General features: G+C 57.7%; 3 protein-coding genes across 3 annotated transcripts; 1 reads left to right on the top strand and 2 right to left on the bottom strand.

Moving 5' to 3' along the window:
* Positions 1-4,005: 4,005 nt before the first annotated feature.
* On the top strand, positions 4,006-6,701 carry COL8A2 (collagen type VIII alpha 2 chain). Its single transcript, XM_028159993.2, has 2 exons — positions 4,006-4,198; positions 4,783-6,701. The coding sequence occupies exons 1-2, from the start codon at positions 4,006-4,008 to the stop codon at positions 6,699-6,701; spliced, it is 2,112 nt and encodes a 703-aa protein (XP_028015794.2).
* Positions 6,702-10,076: 3,375 nt separating this feature from the next.
* On the bottom strand, positions 10,077-16,207 carry ADPRS (ADP-ribosylserine hydrolase). Its single transcript, XM_008151125.3, has 6 exons — positions 15,970-16,207; positions 12,661-12,757; positions 12,186-12,393; positions 11,910-12,094; positions 11,492-11,592; positions 10,077-10,907 (listed from the first exon to the last, which is right to left on the bottom strand). The coding sequence occupies exons 1-6, from the start codon at positions 16,181-16,183 to the stop codon at positions 10,615-10,617; spliced, it is 1,098 nt and encodes a 365-aa protein (XP_008149347.1). The 5' UTR covers positions 16,184-16,207; the 3' UTR covers positions 10,077-10,614.
* Positions 16,208-16,938: 731 nt separating this feature from the next.
* TEKT2 (tektin 2) lies at positions 16,939-20,526 on the bottom strand. The gene is made up of 10 exons (XM_028159992.2): positions 20,452-20,526; positions 19,550-19,746; positions 19,344-19,469; positions 18,937-19,142; positions 18,304-18,447; positions 18,106-18,220; positions 17,827-17,934; positions 17,549-17,692; positions 17,316-17,395; positions 16,939-17,176 (listed from the first exon to the last, which is right to left on the bottom strand). The coding sequence occupies exons 2-10, from the start codon at positions 19,703-19,705 to the stop codon at positions 16,963-16,965; spliced, it is 1,293 nt and encodes a 430-aa protein (XP_028015793.2). The 5' UTR covers positions 19,706-19,746; positions 20,452-20,526; the 3' UTR covers positions 16,939-16,962.
* Between the last annotated feature and the right edge of the window lie 429 nt (positions 20,527-20,955).

Below are 20,955 nucleotides of genomic sequence, written 5' to 3'. Positions count from 1 at the left end.
GCTGAGGCTCAGGGAGGTGGTGTGACCTGCCCAAGGTTACAGAACAGGTTGATGGCAGAGCTGGGATGTGAACCCAGAGCTGGGTTGGCAGCTCCCCCAACCGTCTCCAGAGCCCCGCACTCATGCCTGCAAAGCTCTGTATGAGACTGAGTTTAGAGGAACATGGGACTGCAGGCCCAGACGCACCCCAGTTACGAGGGAGGTTCTGCTCCCCACAGGCATCCCCAGTGTGCACACCCTTCCCCTGAGTCCCCTGGAGGCCAGGCATTGGTGCCCAGAGACCCCTGGGTGGGGGGAGAGGAGCCCAGAGCAGACATTTGCGGGGAAATGGGGCTTTCCTTGGGTGCGAAACGCCACATAGTCCCCCATTCAAATACTGGTGGGTGCTCGCTGTCAGGCAGACAGTATCTATCAGCACAGCAGCCTAGAAGCAGGCCGTTAGCCTGTTTAAAGAAATCTTTATTGGGATATGATTCATGGATTATATAACTGACCCATTTAATGTGTATGATTCAATGGCTTTTACAAATATATTCATGCCCTAGCCGGTTTGGCTCAGTGGATAGAGCGTTGGCCTGCGGACTGAAGGGTCCCAGGTTTGATTCCGGTCAAGGGCACATACCTGGATTGCGAGCTCGATCCCCAGTGTGGGGCGTGCGGGAGGAAGCCAATTGATGATTCTCTTTCATCACTGATGTTTCTATCTCTCTCTCCCTCTTCCTTCCTCCCTGAAATCAATAAAAATATATTTAAAAAAATATATATATATTCAGAGTTGTACAACCATCACTACAATCAATTCTAGAACATTTTTATCATCCCTAATAGAAGCCCTGTATCCATTAGTGATCTCTCCTTATAACTCCCTACCCCTGCCCTAGGCAACCACTAATCTACTTTCTAGCTCTATAGATTTTTCTATTTTGGACACTTCATATAAATGAAATTATATAATATGATTTTGTGACTGATATTAGCATAATATTTTCAAGATTCATCTGTATTGTAGCATGTTATCAGTACTTCATTTCTTTTCATTGCTGCGTAATATTCCATTGTATGGCTATACCACACTTTGTCCATTCATCAGTTGAGGCACATCTGTGTTATTTCTACTTTATGGCTGTAACGAATAATGTTGCTATGAACATTCAATACAGCGTTTTGTGTGGACACATTATCCCTTTTTACAGATAAGGAAACAGGTTTACAGAGTGGAACGCTCTAGCCAAGCTCCCTCCGCTGGTAAGAGGAGGACTCAGGCTGGCGGTCCCGATCTATGGCCCTTGTTTCTCCCCACCCAGGAGCTAAGCTAAAGGCTGTGACAGAGTTAGGTCGGGACAAAAAGGAGCGAGGGGTTGACTTTATGGAGAAAGGGGTGACAGGAAGAACATTGCAGGCGGAGAAACAGCAGGTGCAAAGGCCTAGAGGTGTGCGGCTGCCTGGGGTCTGGGAGCCGTAGGAGTTCTGTGCTACAGAGCAGAGGGCTGGGGGAGGGAGAAGCAGAGGAAGGCACAGTAGGTGGCAGGGCTGGAGACACAGGCACAGGTCAGGTTCATAAGGCCTTTAGGTCCTACTTTCTTGAGGAAACTAAGCCATAAATATACGTTTTTAATTAAGTATATATTAGTGAGAGAAGATTTATTTCAAAACTATTTCTAGCCAATGAGTTATATTTTCATCTGCTTTGTCTAAAGACAGGGCCACATCACATGGTTCCATAAATATGGTCATTTTCATTTCAGTGATTGTAACATAGGAAAACTAGATGTTTTCTGAGTTTCTCCCTGAAAGGACTTGTACATTGGTTTGTGTGTGTCTCTGTAGTAGGGATGATATTGATATACTAGGGGCCCAGGGCACAAATTTGTGCACCTTGAAAGAACTGTGGGCTGCAAGGCTGTGGTGGGCACAGGGGCGGGTCTTGGCCCGTCCTCCGCAGCCCCGCCCGGCCCCTCCTGCCATGGCCCCCCCACCCTGCCTGGTCAGTCTCCTGTCTGCCAGCAGCCCTGCTCCTGCCGCCACCGCTCCCACGCGCTGACAGCACTGGCCCCGCTCGTACCCACTGACAGCGCGAAGTGATTGGGGCCGGCGCCAGCAGCAGGTGCAAGCGCCTGGTGGGACCATGCGTAGCACGGGAGCAAAGAATTTTCAGGCACCACCTGGGCTTGCCCCGATGACAGCGACCGGCAACCCGCCTTGGTCTGGTGCCCCCACTCACCTGCTCCACCATCCTGCTGTGGCTGACACCCACCACGGTCCGCGCACGCCCCCTGGTGGTCAGCACACATCATAGCAACCGGTTTTTCGGTTGTTTTGCTGTTTGATCTATTTGCATATTAGGGTTTTATATATATAGATGTGTTGCTACCTATTTAAGAATAAGTCTGCCTGGCCAGTGTGGCTCAGTGGTTGAGCATCAACCTATGAACCAGGAGGTCACAGGTTCAATTCCCAGTCAGGGCACATGCCCGGGATTATGGGCTCCATCCTCAGTTTGGGGGTGTGCAGGAGGTAGCTGATCGGTGATTCTCTCTCATCATTGAGGTGTCTAGCTCCCTCTCCCACTCCCTTCCTCTCTGAAATTATATATATATATGTATGTATGTGTGTGTGTGTATGTGTGTGTGTATATATATATATATATATATATATATATATATATATGCCTAAGTGACCATTATGACAGAATGACGGGAACGACCGGTCGCTATGCTGCTCACTGACCACCAGGGGGGCAGATGCTCAACACAGGAGCTGCCCCCAGCCCGCAGGCTCGATTGCCAATGTGGCCTGCCAGCCAATCTCCCGGTCCCTCCCCCCGGCCAGCAGGCCCTGATCGCCTAATCAGGGCTGGGCCCCCAGGCTGGGGTGGGGAACTGGGGGTGGGTGGCGGTGGACGTGGGCGGCAAGGGAAGGAGGGGGGGAGGGGAGGAACCTGATCAGCCCTGATCACTGGCCAGGCCTAGGGACCCCACCCATGCATGAATTCCATGCACTGGGCCTCTAGTGTGTATATACATGAATAAGTCCATTTCATGTTGACACTAGGCCACCAATTACCATTCTTCTGCCCAGTGCATTGAGTCAGTGGTAGGGGGTTCATGTTCCATGTAGATCTTTGGTAGCTCCAGTAGGATGTGGCTCTACCAGGTCCTTTTATGGTCTGGATTTTCAGTAGGTGCAGCTGATGTGGTAGTCCATTTCTTTTGCACACAGGAAGCTTTATGAAATGTTAGTCATAAATGCCCTATTTTGAGAAACTGTTTTTCATATGAGAAGAATACTGTTGAAATAAAACATTATTTCCCAGAAACGAAAGCTTTGTATATTGATCAGGGTGATTCTGAAAGTTAAAAGTGTAAATGTTAGAATGTTATGTTATTGTTAATTGTACTACATTACGTATTCAATAGGAAATCATGGCTTATCAATAAAAATTCCCCTCTTGGGGAGGGAAAAGGCCTTGAATGCCTTTCGAAGCACATGGACTTGATCCCGAGGGCCGGGGGGAGCCCCGGATGGGCACCAACGTCCTGTGAAGTCAGACAGATCTAAGGCAAATCCCAGTTCTGCTTGCAAGAGGCCTTTGCTTAGTTGTGTTATCTGGAAAATGCAGATGACAGGGGTAATACCTTGTTTAAAGTGTTGGGGGATTGCGTTCCCACCTCTGGAGAGCTCATCCCAGTGCCTGGCAGAGCGCCGGCCCAGCCAAGGGCAGTGGGTGCTATCACATCAAAGGGTGTTGAGCCAGGGGGAGCTGCCCCGGAGCTGTGCTCTGGAAGGGGTCTGGCTGCAGAGTGACTGATGTTGTCCAGGGGACGCCAGTGGGTGGCTTAAGGAGGTTTAGGAGAGAACTCGTGCAGACTCCGAGACTTTGGGAATTGCTTGTGAATGGTATCTAACTTCTGAGCGTTTGGCGAGTCCCTGGGCCTGGTGCCAAACCACCCAGGGGCTGGCTTGATGGTCCCTCTCGGTTTTCCCTGCAGCTCGCTCGCGGACGCCATGCGGTGGGCTCCGACGCCCTCGTCGGTGCGGCCGCCTCTGCTGCTCCTGCTGGTGCTGGGGTGCGGGCCGCGGGCGGCCACCGGCGGCGGGGCCGGAGGGGCAGCGGGATACGCGCCGGTGCAGTACGTGCAGCCCATGCACAAAGGACCCGTGGGGCCGCCCTTCCGCGAGGGCAAGGGCCAGTACCTGGGTGAGTACCTCCCCACCCGCTGCACAGGGCCTCCGACGGCTGCTATCCCCCGGCTCCCTGCCTCCCGGAGCCTCCCGACCTCCATCTCAGGCTCCTCTCAGGCACCTACGCCCGCCCCGCTCCCGCCCCAGATCACAGCCCGGCAATCACCACCAAAGGGCCCACATCCACTTTCTTTCTGATGCGGGCCCAGGGCCTCCCACCCTCGAGGGTAGAGGAGGGGCGGGGATTGTGGGGTGGGGGTGGGGGGTTCTGCTCCGACCGGCTCTACGAGGGCTGCTGGCGCCACCTGGCGGCCATTCCACTCTAGGGCATGCAAGAATGAGAGGCTCCCACCGGGAGAGGGTGGATGCTAGGAGCTCTGGGTGAGGAAACCCTGACGCCCCCAAGATTGCCACTGGACCCCCCGAAACTCCATCTTCTGTCAGAGCAGGGAAGGGGAGAGCAGGGCGTGGTGTTCACGAACAGAGACAGAGCCTTGTCTTCTCCCAGTGCACTCCATGCTGGTGTGGGGGAGTGGGTAGAAGAGTCCTCGGTGCCCACTGACCAGGCCCCTGACTGCACCTTCTCTCTCTCTCTCTCAGAAATGCCTCTACCGCTGCTGCCGATGGATCTGAAAGGAGAGCCTGGCCCCCCTGGGAAACCCGGGCCTCGAGGGCCCCCGGGTCCTCCTGGCTTCCCAGGCAAACCAGGCACTGGGAAGCCCGGGCTACATGGGCAGCCTGGCCCCGCCGGCCCCCCTGGCTTCTCCCGGATGGGCAAGGCTGGTCCCCCAGGGCTCCCGGGCAAGGCTGGACCACCAGGGCAGCCAGGGCTTCGGGGGGAGCCAGGGATCCGAGGGGACCAGGGCCTCCGAGGCCCCCCAGGGCCCCCTGGCCTCCCTGGACCCTCAGGCATTGCTGTCCCTGGGAAACCAGGCCCTCAGGGGGTCCCAGGGCCCCCAGGATTTGGGGGGGAGCCAGGGCCTCAGGGGGAGCCTGGGCCCCCAGGTGATCGAGGTCTCAAGGGAGATAATGGGGTGGGCCAACCAGGGTTGCCTGGAGCCCCAGGGCAGGGGGGTGCCCCTGGACCCCCTGGCCTCCCTGGTCCAGCTGGCTTGGGCAAACCAGGTTTGGATGGGCTTCCTGGGGCCCCTGGAGATAAGGGCGCATCTGGCCCTCCCGGGGTGCCAGGACCCAGGGGGGAGCCAGGGGCATTGGGCCCCAAAGGGCCCCCTGGGCTGGATGGTGTGGGGATTCCAGGGTCAGCAGGAGTGCCAGGGCCACAGGGCCCAGCGGGGGCCAAAGGGGAACCAGGGACCCGGGGCCCCCCTGGTCTGATAGGCCCCACTGGCTATGGGATGCCAGGACTGCCAGGCCCCAAGGGGGACAAGGGCCAAGCTGGGGCCCCAGGGCTCTTGGGGGACAGGGGTGAGCCAGGTGAGGATGGGGAACCAGGGGAACAGGGCCCACAAGGCCTTGGGGGCCCCCCTGGACTTCCGGGGTCTGCAGGGCTCCCTGGAAGACGTGGGCTCCCTGGGCCTAAGGGGGAGGTAGGGCCTGGAGGACCCCCAGGATTGCCTGGCATTCGGGGTGACCAGGGGCCCAATGGCCTGGCTGGGAAACCTGGGCTCCCAGGAGAGAGGGGGCTTCCGGGGGCCCATGGACCCCCTGGACCGACTGGGCCCAAGGGCGAACAGGGTTTCACGGGCCGCCCTGGGGGACCAGGGGTGGCAGGAGCCCTGGGACAGAAGGGTGACTTGGGGCTCCCTGGGCAGCCCGGCCTGAGAGGCCCCTCAGGAATACCAGGACTCCAGGGCCCAGCTGGCCCTATCGGGCCACAGGGTCTGCCAGGCCTAAAGGGTGAACCAGGCCTGCCAGGGCCCCCTGGAGAGGGGAAAGTGGGGGAACCTGGCGTGGCTGGGCCAACAGGCCCCCCTGGGGTCCCAGGTTCCCCAGGACTCACAGGCCCTCCTGGGCCTCCAGGGCCTCCCGGCCCCCCCGGCGCCCCGGGGGCCTTCGATGAGACTGGCATCGCGGGCCTGCACCTGCCCAATGGTGGCGTGGAGGGCGCCGTGCTGGGCAAGGGCGGCAAGCCACAGTTTGGGCTGGGAGAGCTGTCGGCCCACGCCACGCCTGCCTTCACCGCGGTGCTCACCTCCCCCTTTCCTGCCTCCGGCATGCCTGTGAAATTTGACCGGACCCTCTACAACGGCCACAGCGGCTACAACCCGGCTACCGGCATCTTCACCTGCCCCGTGGGTGGGGTCTACTACTTTGCTTACCACGTGCATGTCAAGGGCACCAATGTGTGGGTGGCCCTGTACAAGAACAACGTGCCCGCCACCTACACCTACGACGAGTACAAGAAGGGCTACCTGGACCAGGCGTCCGGCGGGGCTGTGCTCCAGCTGCGGCCCAACGACCAGGTGTGGGTGCAGATGCCCTCGGACCAGGCCAACGGCCTCTACTCCACCGAGTACATCCACTCCTCCTTTTCAGGGTTCTTGCTCTGCCCCACATAACCCACGGGCCCTGCTGCCCTGGCCTCCTCCTCCTTAGTGGTAGAGAGAACTGCTCAGTTACAAAGAACCTGCATTTAAAGAAAAAAAACCAAAGGCTGAACAGAGGTGGGAACAGAGGCGGCCAGGCCGTGGCCTTGGCCCGAGGAGCCTGACTTGGTTTCTCCCTCCATGCAGGCTGAGGTGGTTTCTGGAAGAGGCTGGCCTGAGTTTTCCTCTCCCCGCAGTGTCTGTGCAGTGTCGGGGTTGGGACCCCGTTTCTGCCCTGCCTGGCCTGCAGGCAAGGCCCCAGGACGCTTGGTCCAGCTGTGGGAGACCCTGTCCCCGAGTCCTGGGCTATTCTGGGTGGTGAAACGCTGCTTCTCTGTGCGTCAGAGCTGAGGGGACGGAGCTCCCCATCCATCCCCTTGGGGGGACATATTCCCAAGCCCTGCCCTTCCTGCTGGCCCCCAGATGGCACCTGCTCAAGGAATGGGGTATGGCCTCTCTGTTATTGGCTGGGGCTCTTCCAGCTCCCTGGGACCTCCAGCATATGACAGTGGGTCCCCTGAAGGGTTTATTTCCTTCCAGGGGTAAGGGAAGGAGGGGGCCATGTGGACCCCGTGCCAGGCCTGCAATCCCAGGGGTGATGCGGTGGCATCAGGCATGTAGAGGTGTGTGGCCCCTTCTGCAGGCTCCTGGGAAGGGCCACCCCCTCTCATGGTGCCAGCCGCAGCCATGGGGAATGGCGGTGTGTGAGGGGTGGGGCATGGGGCTGGGGCAGGATGGCAAGCCTTCACATGCCTTCCCGTCTCCTGGGCTGCCCCCACCAGCTCTGGCTCTGTTCAGCTGGAGGGCAGCTGCCCAGGCCCGGGGGGAGCGGCACAGGCAGTCCTTTCACCTCCTGGGGGGAGGGCTGATTTTCTCACAAAATTATAAGGGATCCTTGCCACCCCCAACCCGTGACCCCAAAGCACAGCCTCTGGTTTAGCCCTCAGAACAAGGTGCACACAAGCTCAGGCATGAAGACTCCGCCTGCTTTTCCTTAATAAAAACCACATGTATGTGTGTGTCTACTAAAGGGGTTAATCTGGGGGGCTTCCTCCTCCCACCTCTGGTTCCAATTTCCTGTTCTAAGCAGGATTAGGGCCCAGGAGGCTGAGGCTCTCGGAAAGGAGGTGCCAACAGGCCCCTTTGGAATGAGCTGGCTCTGGATGTTCCTGCCCTTTTCCCCAATCAGAGCTCCCCTGCAGGAAACAGGCCGGATCCCCCTCCACTCCCTCCCCTCAGCGCCTAGTTCGAGCCGAGTGGATAAGCTGGGATTCGTGCTGGGGGCAGGGAAGGTGGACACTTGCCCATGCAAGGACAGCCACTCTCCCAGTGGCTTGGGGCTGCTCCATCAGCCCTCCCCAAGCCAGCCCCCTCTCTGGACCAAGTGTGAGCCTGGGTCAGTCATTGTGACCTGGTTGCACTCTTCGGCCTGGCGGGGCCGGAACGTCCTGTTGAGAATGGAGGGCGGAGGGTGACTGCTGATTTTGACTCGCTGAGCTGTGGCTCCCGCAGGCCCCTCATCAGTCCTCTTCCCACCACCTTCTCCCAACAAAGCAGACCATTTGACTGCTCAGGCTAACGTTCAAAAGGAAAAAGGAAAACCAATCTGCCCAAGGGACACTAAGAACCGTGGGGTTCTCACTCCCCAACAGCCAGGAGAGCTTCTCAAACCCTACCCGGGAGGCCTTCTGCTCAGCCCCTTCCTGGGTCACAGCCCCACCACCACCTGACCCGTTGGGGAGGCTTCCCATGGGCAGAGATTCACCAGCTCCCAGTGAGAAGGCAGGGCCGGGAGGAGATGGGGGGCCACAAAGGCTGTTTCACAAAAGAGAGTTTCCGCTAAACGTCGCTCCTGAAGCCTTTGAAAGGGGTGGCCGGTGCTTCGAAATGTTATGTCCCAGGTGCTGTCTACGTAACTGGCTTTGATAAACGTGTCAGGTTTTAGCAATGAAAACCACATTGTGCATTTTTATATTCTGATTCCTCACTTTTTTTTAAGGTTAAGGTTTAAATATTTTTCATTAGTAATTTCATCTCTAACCTGGTAGAAGCCGCTTAGTTCTCTTCGTACCTATTAAGTGCCCTGTGTCACAGAAGATTCAGAGAAATTGCACTGGGGAATCAAAGAAAATGGGACTTCTTTTTGAAAAGAAAAACAACAGTATTGACTGTGTTGACACGGCCTCAATAAAACCTGTTGTGTAAAACCGCGCGTGCTGAGACTGGCATTGGCGCGAGGGGGCTCAGGCTGGGTTTCCTCGGGCACCCAGGGAGCCTGCTCTGTGCCCTCACGGAGCTGCCAGCACGGTTTCTGTCACCACATCACACACACTCCCCGCTTTTAAGCTGCCGAGGCTCTGCAACAAGTAAACGCCAAGAAGCATTTTCAGAAACCAAATCGAGCAGGGGCTGGGCCTGGGGGAGATGGATCAAGCTTCCCTGGAACATTCCTGCAAGCTCTCAGGGGTAGTGGAGCATGACAGCTGGCTCAGGACCCCCAGGGCCAAGTTTCAGCATCTGATACAAATTATGAATGAAATCATGAATCTTTGCTCTTGGGGGCGGGGCTAGTGCCAGGCCCAGTGCTTCTAGCAGGGCCCGCGGAGCTGTCCTGGGCAGAAAGCACCTGTCCCAAGCTGTGGGGGTTGGGGTGGCATATCTGAGACCAATGCATGCCCTGGAGTCCTGTGGTTTGCCCAGCCTGGCAGAACACTCTCTTGGCTGAGAGCAGACCCGCCCAGCAGTCCGGAAACCTCAGGCTGGCTGCAGAGGGCATGCCCCTCTCCCCAGGGCTGGAAGGGTGCTCAGAGAAGGTCCCTGAGGTTGGATGGAAGTGTCTCCTCCCTCTCCATTTCCCTTTCTTTGAAATGGAGAGTGTGCGGAACTTCCTAACAGGCGAGGCCTGTGTCTGGGGCCCAGGAGGCAGATGAGGCACAGCTTTCGGTCCACCCAGAGCACCTGGGACGATGCACCTTCCCCACCCACAGGCTGGCAGTCCAGGGACAGGAGGTACCCTCCGCTTCCCCCTCCAGGGCTCTGGTTTTGGGCCTGGCTGGGGCTGGGCCTATCTGGGAGCAACCTATGAAGTCAGGCTTGGAGAGCAAGAAAATCGGCCTTGTTTCTGCCCCCGCCGGGGTCACTCAGCGATCTCCAACAGGAAACGGCACCAAATCATGACTGCTCTGCCCTTCCTGGGTGAACGACACTGCAGGAATTTGCCTGGACAACCCAGCAGCTCGTCGCCTTGGGGTCCGAGCGCCGAGGAGAGCACAGCCCAGAGAGGCACTAGATAGTAAAGCTCAAGGGGGGAGAGTGCATTCAGGGCAGAGGAGAAACGGAGGAAACTGGTGGGATTTCCCGAAAACTGTTTATTGCTCTGTGGCTTCCGCTGGAAGCTGTTAACAAGCCCGAGACAGCCCAGGGCCCGGTGTGTATGGAGATCAGACAGATTCAGTGCCATCTGCCGGATCCATGGAAACCTGCTGCCCTCAGTCCTGCCCGGTCAAAGACAGGCTTTCTGCAAACTGACTAAATCCCAACCGGGAGAATGGATGCGACTGCAGACCTTTGTCTCCCCATTCCATGTCCTAGACAATAAGGAAAATGCCACACGTACCCACCAATAAACCTGCCTGCTTCCTCGTGTCTGAGGAGCCAGGGGTGCCCCAGGCTCTGCAGCAAGCCAGAAACCCAGGACGAGGGAGGCCCCAGTCCCTCACCCTCACTCCCTGCTCCAGGGACCTCCCCAGGGACCCCAGCCCCAGCAGGCCCGCGCCCACGCTGCAGGAAGACTGAGGCCGGGGGCAAAGCCCAAAGAAATGCAGGGTTTCCAGCCTGAGCTGTCGCTGGCCCCGCTGGACATGGCGGGGCCCCAGCAGCTGGGCCCTCACAGACTCTTCTGGAAGACCCGGTGCAGGCTCTGGGCCAGGATGTCGGTCTCCTCGTAGCCTTCACAGCTTTGCTGCCAGCTTTCTGGCACCTGCTCCATCCCATAGTAGGCGCCAGCAATGGCCCCAGCCATGGTGGCAATGGTGTCTGTGTCCCCACCAAGTGAGATGGAATAGATGAGAGTCCTTTGGAGGCTATTGAAGGTGGAGGGGATCTCGGGGTCGGGCTCCATGCAGCGCAGGAAGCAGTAGATGGCGGTGGGCACAGATTCAAAGGCGGCAATGCCATTCCCTGTGGGGACACCAGATTATGGGGACTTGACACCTCCACATGTCCCTAGGGTTCCTGCCACTTGCCACAAGTCAACACTCTCAGCTACAAGCTGGGCTGTGACTAAGGCCACAGGCTCTATAGGTAGACTACCTGGGTTCAAATCCTGCTCCCCACCCCTGGCTGGGTGACGGGGAAAGTTCGCTAATGACCAAGGTTCCTGCACCTTGGGTTTGACTCCTACAGAGCGAATCAGGTTAGGAACTCTCACAGGGCTCGCGTGAGGGTGAAATGAGACCAAACAGATAAAGCACCTGCAGAGTGCCCAGAGCCCGGTGAACGTGCTATTACCTCACCAATGGCTGTGAGAACGGTGGCCAGCTGCCATTGCTGGGGATCTTTATCTGTGAGGCCGAAGGAGCTGCAGCCCCAGAGCAAGAAGGCGCTAAACTCCCTCAAAAGCTGCCAAGGACCCTGCAGAGCTGGCTCCGCTGTCACAACAGCCCCGGCAAACATGTGATGGCAGGTCTGACTCCTCGTTCCCCTCCCATCCTGAGCCCAAGCCTGCCCCTAAAGGATGAGATGTGGGTGTGGGGACTACCCACCCAGCTCAGACACCACCTCCTCTCTGGTCACCGAGTCCTGCTCTAGAAGCTCTCCAATCTTCTTCAGTCGGCTGGAGTATGGATGCTCCTCCATGCCCAACCTGTGGGTCCGGGGGCGGGGGAGGAGGGCAAGATTGCAGGGAGAAGGTTGTGAGGGAGGGGGAGGCGGGACGCAGTCAGGCTGACGCCCAGGCCCAGGTGTCCTAACAAGTGGGAGGGGGCTGGGTGTGAGCCGCTCGTTTCGTGGGACCCTGAGCCTTGCTTGAAGCCCAGCCCCGGCCAAGGGACTCTCCCACCGCTCCCTAGGGTCTGCAGTTACAGAAGGAGGTTCTCTGGGGTGGCAACGCCCGAGGAACCCACTCCATAGGCAGGCACACTCACAAACACACCTCCAGCCGTCTCCGTGCCACATACTCACTCCCTGGCATCCGAGACGGACTGGACATCACTCTCCAGCTCTTCCATGTGGCCCAGGAGTTGCTTGAGAAAGAGCTCACTGGACGACTCCCCCTGCAATGCCAGGTGCACAGCCAGGGCCTGCAGGATGGCACCGTTGTAGCCCAGGGAGGAGGCGTGTGTCAGCTGGGCCGAGAGCCGGGCGAACTAGGGCAAAGGCAGTGGAGGCTAAGACCTGCTGTCACAGAACCCGGTGGGGGGAGAGGGGACAGCCCAGAAGCCCGGCTGCCCAGACTACCTTCTGCACATCCTGGATGCTGCTATAGGCCAGGGAGATGCCAGCCACCCGCATGGCACCCCCGTTGCCATAGGAGCCTTTCCCGTTGAACTGGGCCCGAGCAGGCTCATAGACATCGCGACACTTGGGGCTCAGGAGCTTCTTGAAGACGGTGATGACTCCAGCACCGTAGCCCCGGTCGGGGTCTTTTTTGTACTCCTGAGCAAATCTAGGGATGGAAGGGACACGGGATGAGGCTTCGCGGATGCCTGTCAGGGCTGGAGAGAAACCCGGCTGGTCTGGGAGCTGAGGAAGCCCTGGGACCTGGGAGCCTGCGGCGGCAGGGAGGACATTTCTAGCTCCCGAAGCTGCAGTGGCCCTAGAAAGTTTCCTGCTGAGGGCGGGGGTCCCAGCATGCGTGACAACACTGCTCTGGTCAAGGGGTGCAGTAACTCGGCCCCCCGGGTTTGCCTCGCCCCAGGACCGTTCCCCTCACCTGTGAGCCATGTCCACCTCGTCGAAAGCCTCCTTGGACAGCAGGGACTGCACGAGGGCCCTGGCCATGGCGGTGTCATCTGTGTAGTACAAAGCTTCTGCAGGGACAGGGGGGGAGGGAGGAGGGAGGAGGGGGAAGGGAGGGCTTGCAGAGCTCAGGGTGGCAGCGCTGGCCTCCTGCTCGCTCGTTCCTTTCTTTCTTTTTTTTTTTTTTAAATTTCTTTATTGATTAAGGTGTCACATATTTGTCCTCATCCCCCCATTCCCATCCCACCCCTCTCCCCACGCATGCCCCAATCCCCTGTTGAACTTAACCGTTGGATAGGCTTATATGCATGCATACAGGTCCTTTGGTTGAATTCTCCCCCTCTCCCCACCCTCCCCCTACCCTCCCCTATCCTCCCTCTGAGGCCCGATAGTCCGATCGATGCCTCCTTGCTTCTGGTTCTGTTCTTGTTCCTCAGTCTATGTTGTTCATCATTTCCCCTAGATGAGCGAGATCATATGTCACTAGATATATACTAATAAGAACTGAATGTGAGACAAGCAATAATACTTATGCTGACAGGCAAATGAATCAATCTGTAGCGAGCTTCCCCCTGGACCAACAGTTCTTTTGAGACCCAATTTCAATGTCCAGTAGTTCCTTATGTGTACATGTCAGCACTGACCCCTCAGCTCTGGATGGTGGACAAATGGTGGTAATGGAGGTCCGACTCCCTCTGGTTTGGTCTCGGCCGAACCCAGGGGCACGGCGTCACCTGGACTAAGGGGCACGTGGCCTCACCCATACCCAAGGGGCGCGTGGTCTCACCCGGGCCTGGGACCCAGCCTCACCCGGATGGATCCAGGGGCGCACGGCCTCACCCGGACCCAGGATCTGGCTTCACCCGTACCCAGGGACGCTTGGCCTCTCCCAGACCCAGGGGCACGTGGCCTCACCCGGGCTTAGTTGCACAAGGCCTCACCTGGATCCAGGGACACATGGTCTCTCCCGGACCCAGGGACGCTTGGCCTCTCCCAGACCCAGGGCCACTTGGGCTCACCCGGGCCTAGGTGCACCGCTCGTTCCTTTCATGCACCACTTCCAGGATGCCTCAAGCCAGCCTCGCCCTCCCACCGTTTCCTAGGCTCTGGGTCTTGGGATTTTCAGCAATTCTTTGTTCTGAGACAGTGACCACATCCTGCTCATTTCTGAAGGAAATCCTTCCACCCCCTTCTGGCTGCCATCCCTGCAGCCTACGCTTTTTAAAAATATATATATTTTTATTGATCTCAGAGAGGAAGGGAGAGGGAAAGAGAGACAGAAACATCAATGATGAGAGAGAATCATTGACTGGCTGCCTCCTGCACGCCCCTCACTGGGGATTGAGCCCGCAACCCGGGCATGTATGTGCCCTTGACCAGAATCGAACCTGGACCTTTCAGTCTGCAGGCTGACGCTCTATCCACTGAGCCAAACTGGCTAGGGCAGCGCTACTCTTTTTTCCCTATTAATTTATTTCAATTTTATTTTTTATTGATTTGAGAGAGGGGAAGAGCAATTTGTTGTTCCACTTATTTATGCATCCATTGGTTGATTCTTGTATGTGCCCTGATGGGGGATCGAACTGCAACCTTGGTGTATCAGGATGACACTGGGCTACCCGGCCAGGGGCTGCAGCTCTAGTCTTCATATGACCTGTTTTGGGCCTTTCAAATTTCCTGCCCATTTCCTACCCTGCAACCCATCCTACATGTGCAGCCAGATAATTCTTCCTAAGACTAGACTATCACTTTCCTTATCTCACTCTCCTGCTCAAAATGGCTACGGGTTGCCTTCAGGAAGAGGCCCTTTGACTGCTGTGGTATTCAAAGCCCTCCCCTCCTCACTCATCTTATGTCCCACCATTCCCCTACATGTTCCCAGGATCAGACTTGGAGCCTGGGTCAAGTCCTTCCCAGCTGGGACTGCTCCCCTCTCTCCTCCCACCCTCTACTTCCTCTGGGAGTACTGCTCTGGCATTTTCAACACAGCACCATTGTTTATGTGGTGACTTAGCAAATAGGCCAAAAATGGGCTAGGGCTAGGGACTTGGTTTCATTCTTAGGTTGATGCTCAACCATTGAGCCCGGCAGCATGGCTCAATGGTTGAGCATCAACCTAAGAACCAGGAGGTCAATGTTCAATTCCCAGTCAGGGCACATGCCCAGGTTTCGGGCTCAATCCTCAGTATGGGGCGTGCAGGAGGCAGCCGATCAATGATTCTCTCTCATCATTGATGTTTCTCTCTCTCCCTTACTCTCTGAAATCAATAAAAAAATAAAAACAAAACAAAACAAAAAAATGGTCCCTACATCTGGTCTTCACCTCATCTCTCTCCTTCCCTTTGTACCAAATCATACTCTATTTTCTCATTTTCCATTTCCTCCTAAACCCACTGGAATCTAGCTTCCAGGCTTCAACCTTCGATGAAAATGCTTTTCTAAATCCAGACTTTGACCAGCATCTTCACCTTGAAATGTCCTCAGGTTTTGTTGATACCCATGCCCCCTACTTCTGCTATCAAACTGCTTCTCTAGCTCCTTTTCCTCCTCCAGGGTCAGCCCCTTTTCCTTACTGTACTACATGTTCTCCAAGAAGAATCATCCATTGCTTGACCTCAGACGTGCTCCTGAGCTGAGATCTGGTCTGGGTGAGGAGTTGACTGCACAGGGCGAGGGAGGCATGGGTCGTGGGAGTGCCTTTACTAGTATAAGCAAGGGACAACGCCGGCACGGCCCTGGGCTAGGGAAGCAGGATGTGCGAGGAGCCCAAGCACAGACAGCACGTGCGGCGGTGGAAGAGGAACTGGGGACGGAGAGGGCCTGGTGGGACACGCTGAGGAGTTTAGCTCTATCCTACGGGCAATGGAAAATCACTGCAGAGCTTCCTGCGAAGGGCGCCGCCATAAGGTCTACGTTTTGGGAAGAGCACTCGCTGCTGTGTGGAGTGGACTGGGGGCCCACTGATTTGAGACAACTGGGTGGAGACAGGTAAAATCGAGAGGGTGTATACGCCGGACTAGCGCGACTTAGGGTTCCGGCTGGCGCGTCTCGGAGGATGGTGTTGCCACGCCCGAGTCGGGAAAGGTTCGGGCGAGATGCGCGGGGATGGAGCTCGGATTTGGACACGCTGAGCCCGAGGTGCCCGCGCGGGCCGTGCAGGCCCCAGATCCGCCCTACGGAGCCGCATCTCCCCACACACCCTCTCCCGGCCGCGCTCCCACCGCCCCGCGTCCCTCCCGGGAGCCCCGCCGCCCGAGTCCCTGGAGCGCCCGGTCCCGCCCACCTGTCCGCGCGCTGCCCGCCGAGCCGGGGTCGGGCTCCAGGCTCTGGACGTGACGCAACACTGACGTCAGGCTGACGGTGTCGTGCGCCTCGTAGATGGCGCCCACGCAGTCCCCGAGCAGCGCGCCCGCCAGGCAACCGCGGAAGCGGGAGAGGGAGCGGGCCGCCCCAGCCCCTCCGCAGCTCGCCGCAGCCATCGCCACCGCCGCCGCCATCCGCACGGGCCCGCCACCACTTCCGGTGCGGCCCACACGCGCCTCCCCGCCCCTCCCCCCACCCCGGCTGCCTCGCGCCCCAGCCCCACAGCGCCCCCTCGTGGCTCTGAGTCGCGGCGCCTCTTGCGGCCCACAGCGCCACCCAGCGGCCCGGAGGCGCAGCTCCGCGTGCGTGGGACCAGGGTAGGTCCCGCAACGCTGGTTGGATTCCACCAGGCCTCTTGCTTGTAGGCCTCTTTCTCCCCACCTGTAACCGGTGTCACGCCGGGCGGGACGGCCACTAAAGAGTCCAGGAGGGGACTATCGGAGCGCGGTAGCCCTGCCCTTCAGGCCACTGCCACCCGGGTCCTGCCTTTATGAAAGCCTCTTTGCCCCGTCACCCCAGCCCTCGTTCTTGGTCCCCGACTCCCACTGTGATTATAGCCTTCTCTGGGCCTTCCCTAGGCATCAAGAGGGCAGGTAAGGGTCCTGCTGGGGCTGGGCTGGTTCGAAATCATGCCATTGGAGCCCAGGGGGTGCTGGCCTACACCTGAGAGGGGTCCCTAAAGAGGGAGAAGGAATCAGATTTGGAACATGGAGCTTGGGGGATGATGGCCCCTGTTTATGCCTCTCCATTCACAGGAGGGCCAAGAGCCTTCTCACTCTCCGCTGGCTGCATGCAGGGGTAGCAGAAAACCTTCTAGACTGAGAAACCCGACATTTATTAGATTCATTCTCTCCACCCCCTTCCTCGTCCATTTCCCTCCTAACCTCCCCCCCTCCCCGCTCAGCCTCCAAGGCTAGGCTAGCTGCAGCTGGCAGCTTTTGAGTGGACTCAGGGTACGGTTTGTGGTGCGGTTGAAGGTGTCCACCTCAGGCACAAACTTCTCGGCTGGCACAGTCAGCTTCCGGCGAGTGTCCATGCACTTGGTGTCCAACAGCATGGAGTTGGCCTTGCAGGCGATGTCAGCCTGCAGCCGGGCCAGGTGCTTGTACAGGGCATCCAGAGCATTCCTGGGGGGGAGGCAGCAACAACCCACCACCCCTGCATGAGGCTGGAAGGCGAAGGAAGCCAGCGGGAAGCCAGCAGGCAGCAAGAGGCCCCGTGAGTGAGAGGTGTCTCCCTGCCCTCCGGTCCACTCCCCAAACCTACTGTGCTTGTGCCAACTTCTGCTTCAGGGCGGCAATGGTTGCTTCTAACTGGTGAACCTCGTCAGTGAGGCCATACTGTGCCTGGAGGCAGAGGTGAGGGTTGGGGGTCAGCCATACTAGCCTTTAGCCCACAGGCCTGCGCACCCCTGCTCCGCCAGGAACTTGTGCTGGGGAGTGAGTGATCCTGAGGAGACTTTAGCAGGGGGGCAGGGCCCCACTGGGGTACCCTCACACCTGGTCCCGGCAGAGTTCCACATTGGGCCGGTAGGTTCTGGACTCGAGCCGAGTATGGCATAGCTTCAGGTTCAGGAACTTTCTGCGCAGATCTTCCTCCAGGTGCCGGATGTCCTCCTGCAGGTCAGCGATCTCCTGCAAAGTCTACAGGGGACGGAGGGAGTGGTCTCCAGTGGCTGAACCCACCACGGTGCACCCAGGGCTTGCTGGACTGACTTTGGTCTCCTCCTCCCACAGCAGGAAGTCCAAGCCCCAGGAGACAAATGGAGAAGGCTCACATTCTTCTCTTGCCACTTGAGCTCACTGTACATTTTCTCCATCTCCCGCAGCCGCTTTCTGAAGGCAAATTCCGTTGCAACCCTCTGGGCTTCAAGTTCATTGTTGGTCTGAAGGACAAGGTGTCGGCCGGGCAAGACAGGGTATAAGTTCATGACCATCCTTAAGATGAAGGGTTGGGATGCCAGTTGGCCAACAGGGAACAGAAGCTAAAGGCTTGAGTGCATACTTGGGCCACCCATTAGCCATGGAAGAGCAGGGTCAGGGGAGTGGCCGGTTACCTCAGCAATAGTGAGGGCGATGGCCTCCCTCAGGTCTGTGGCTTCTTTCATCTCAGCCTCTGCCCGGTTCTTGTTGAACCGACTAAATTCATCCCACTCTTGAAGTGTGGAGGAGCTGCAGGTGGCAGGGGATATGGGGGCTCATAAGAGTATGGCCACTGTGGGGGTGAGGGGAGGAGAGACTGAAACACTTCTTACCCATCGGGGACACGTGTGGGATTAATCTTCAGAGAGATGTTTGGGGACTTGAGGTCGAGAGAGAGGCAACCTCTGTCAATGTCCAATGTCTCCATTTTGCCCCGATGGTCAGAGTTGAGCTGCTGTCGGACTTCCTGCAGGAGGCTGGGGCAGGAACAGACTAGCTCAAGATCCATCCCTCCAAGGCCCCAAGGACTTAGCCCCCATTGTGCTCCAGGGCCACCGGGGGGATGGGGAGGCTGGAGTGACAATGGAGCTGCTGCCACTGCAGCTGAGACAAAGACCAGCATAGTTAGATAAGCTCCTCACAGACAAAATTATGACACTCACGTGCTTACAACCACAAGGGCACACGTATTAGTTACACTCACCAAGGCTCACACACACAATAGGGTACTCAGTCAGGGTGGTGGCAAACGGGCTTCATCCCCCATGCTTCCCATCCGTCGACAATGGCTCCCTAGAGCAGTATTCTGAGACCATGTCGAGGCAGTGGAAGAAGTGGTATCATCGGCTAGTGGTGTTTGCCGTGGGCACAGCAGGGACCGAAGGTCATCCACAGTACAGATGTTCTACACTCAGGGCACACAGCCCTCAGTGCAGGTGAGCTTGAGAATGACGCCTCTCCCTTACCAGAGCTTCTCAAAGGTCTGGTTAATCTTCTGCTGCAAGGCCTTCTTGGTGGCCTCAATGACTTCCACCTCTTTGTGCAGCTCTTCCTCCACAGGGTCCTTCACCACATCGATGTCACGCCGACTGTCCCGCAGGGTCAGGCACTGGATTGCCACATCCAGGGGCAGGTTCTTGGCCTGCAGGTTTTGCTCTGCTGACTCCTTCATCTAGGACAGAGAAGGCACCGGAGGCTGCTGGGCTAATCCCCGAGAAGCGGCTCTCATCCCCACTTTAATAGAGGGGCCAGTGAGTGACTCAGGTGGACATGTCACTGAATACCCCGGGAAGGGGTTCCCTGACCTCCAAGTGGGGAGGGAGGGGAGGTCCTTGCCGCAGGGTCTCCTGGCACCCTTGCCCCAGCTCCCTGCCTGTGTCAGGGCGTCGATCTCTGCATCTAAATCTGTCAGACACTTGTCCAGCATCTCCTTCCACCGGTTGACTGTATCAACTCTCTCTGCCAGTCGAGTCCTATTGTCGTGTTCATCCCAAATGGTCTGGAAGAGACAGAGCCAGGTAAAGAGGGTGTTTGGGGGTAGGGGCTATCCCTGTGCCCACCTGAGCTCCCGCTCTCAACCTGGTTGTTGGTCTCATTGCGGAGGACCCGGGCCTCCTGGCGGATCTGGTGCGACGCATCTCGCTGCCTCTCAGCGTTGGTGGACAACAGGTAGCTGTTGGTATGCCAGTCCTGCAACTGGAAGCGTTGGCTGGGCTTGACGCTCAGCGTGGCCATGGTGCTGAGCCCCTAGGCCTGTTCCAAGACCCCCACCTCTGCTGGAGAAGAAAAGCAAGGCTGCGGGAGACGGTTCAGTCAATCCTCTCCTAGATCAAAAGCTCCCTCCAGGGACCGGGCCACGTGGGAGTCGGTACTTGTTCTTTAATAAATTCCCACCTTTGCTATAAAATAAAAAAAACTCCCCTCAAAGGACCTGCTCCTGTCCCTTTTGCTCCCAAACCCTTGCTGCAGGAAGCCTGCTTGGGAACAGCTCTCCATTTGCTCAACTGAGGCATTAACTAAGTTTCCTCCCACCCATCCATCCACAGACACACTCTCCTGGACCCTGCAGGTCCTGGAGCAGGGTGTGTGTGCTGCCAAGTGCTTAGTGGGGCTGGTGGTGGGTGGGGGTTAGCAGGAATAATAGCCCTTAATCCAGTTTCCACCCCTACTTCCAGCAATCAAGTCCTGCGGAGCTTTCTTTTCTTTCTCCGCCCCAGCTTTGCTCAGGACCTGCACGGGTTCTAAGAAAACGAGCCCTGTTCTCCATCCAGAGAGGGCGGGCTCGTTTTGCAAGGGATATGAGCTGGCACAGGGGAGTGTTGTTTTTTTGGAGCGGGGATGCGCTGGTCCCCTCCCCACCTGGTCACCATACTCCCTCCCTCAGCCCCTGCTGGAGGAGGAGCAGTCGGGCTCTGTCTAGTTCGCAGGCGCACCCCACCACTCCCTTCCCCAGGATAATCCTTTTTGGTTTAAATTAATACCCCGGCGGCGGCGCAGAGAACGAAGGAGGAGGGAGAAAGGGAGGGAGCTCGGGCCTGGGTTTGAGTCCTCACAGCGTCCCAGCTCCCCTAGCCTCTCACCTCCTTCCCAGCTCAGACTTCCGCCAGCTCCTCTGTTGCGCACCCCGGTTGCTAGGCACCCGCCTATCAGCGCGCTGGTAACCACCACCCTCGTGTTTACCTTGGCAACCGCGGGGCTGGGGCGACGCGGCCCGAGGCGGCTGGTGGGCTGCGGCTGCAGGAGGGGGCGCGAGGAGGAGGGCAGCAGGATATGGCGTTCATTTCATTTACAAGATAAACGTTTTAATTTTGATCAAAGTTATGCATCGACATGATAAAACATACGTACATAGAAAAAGTACTCTCCCGCTCAGGCGCATTCCCCAGTAGGCATCCTTCCAGAAGTGTAAATATATTTACACGCATTCCTTTGGTCCTGTCTTGTCCAACATTTTCATTCATCTGCTAGACGGCAGAGAGAGAGTG

The sequence above is a fragment of the Eptesicus fuscus genome, chromosome 9 (genome assembly GCF_027574615.1).
Source record: "Eptesicus fuscus isolate TK198812 chromosome 9, DD_ASM_mEF_20220401, whole genome shotgun sequence".
NCBI lineage: Eukaryota > Metazoa > Chordata > Mammalia > Chiroptera > Vespertilionidae > Eptesicus > Eptesicus fuscus.
Note: the sequence above shows the minus strand (reverse complement) of the source record. Positions and strands in the feature narration are given on the sequence as shown.

Coding starts and splice junctions, on each gene's coding strand:
- TEKT2 (XM_028159992.2), bottom strand. CDS start 19,705: ATGGCCACGCTGAGCGTCAAGCCCAGCCAACGCTTCCAGTTGCAGGAC. Junction 18,448..18,936: donor CAGACCTTTGAGAAGCTCTG/GTAAGGGAGAGG, acceptor TTCCTGCCCCAG/CCTCCTGCAGGAAGTCCGAC. Junction 18,221..18,303: donor CCCACACGTGTCCCCGATGG/GTAAGAAGTGTT, acceptor TGCCACCTGCAG/CTCCTCCACACTTCAAGAGT.
- ADPRS (XM_008151125.3), bottom strand. CDS start 16,183: ATGGCGGCGGCGGTGGCGATGGCTGCGGCGAGCTGCGGAGGGGCTGGG. Junction 12,394..12,660: donor GAGGTGGACATGGCTCACAG/GTGAGGGGAACG, acceptor TTCCATCCCTAG/ATTTGCTCAGGAGTACAAAA. Junction 11,593..11,909: donor TCCGTCTCGGATGCCAGGGA/GTGAGTATGTGG, acceptor CCGGACCCACAG/GTTGGGCATGGAGGAGCATC.
- COL8A2 (XM_028159993.2), top strand. CDS start 4,006: ATGCGGTGGGCTCCGACGCCCTCGTCGGTGCGGCCGCCTCTGCTGCTC. Junction 4,199..4,782: donor GGGCAAGGGCCAGTACCTGG/GTGAGTACCTCC, acceptor TCTCTCTCTCAG/AAATGCCTCTACCGCTGCTG.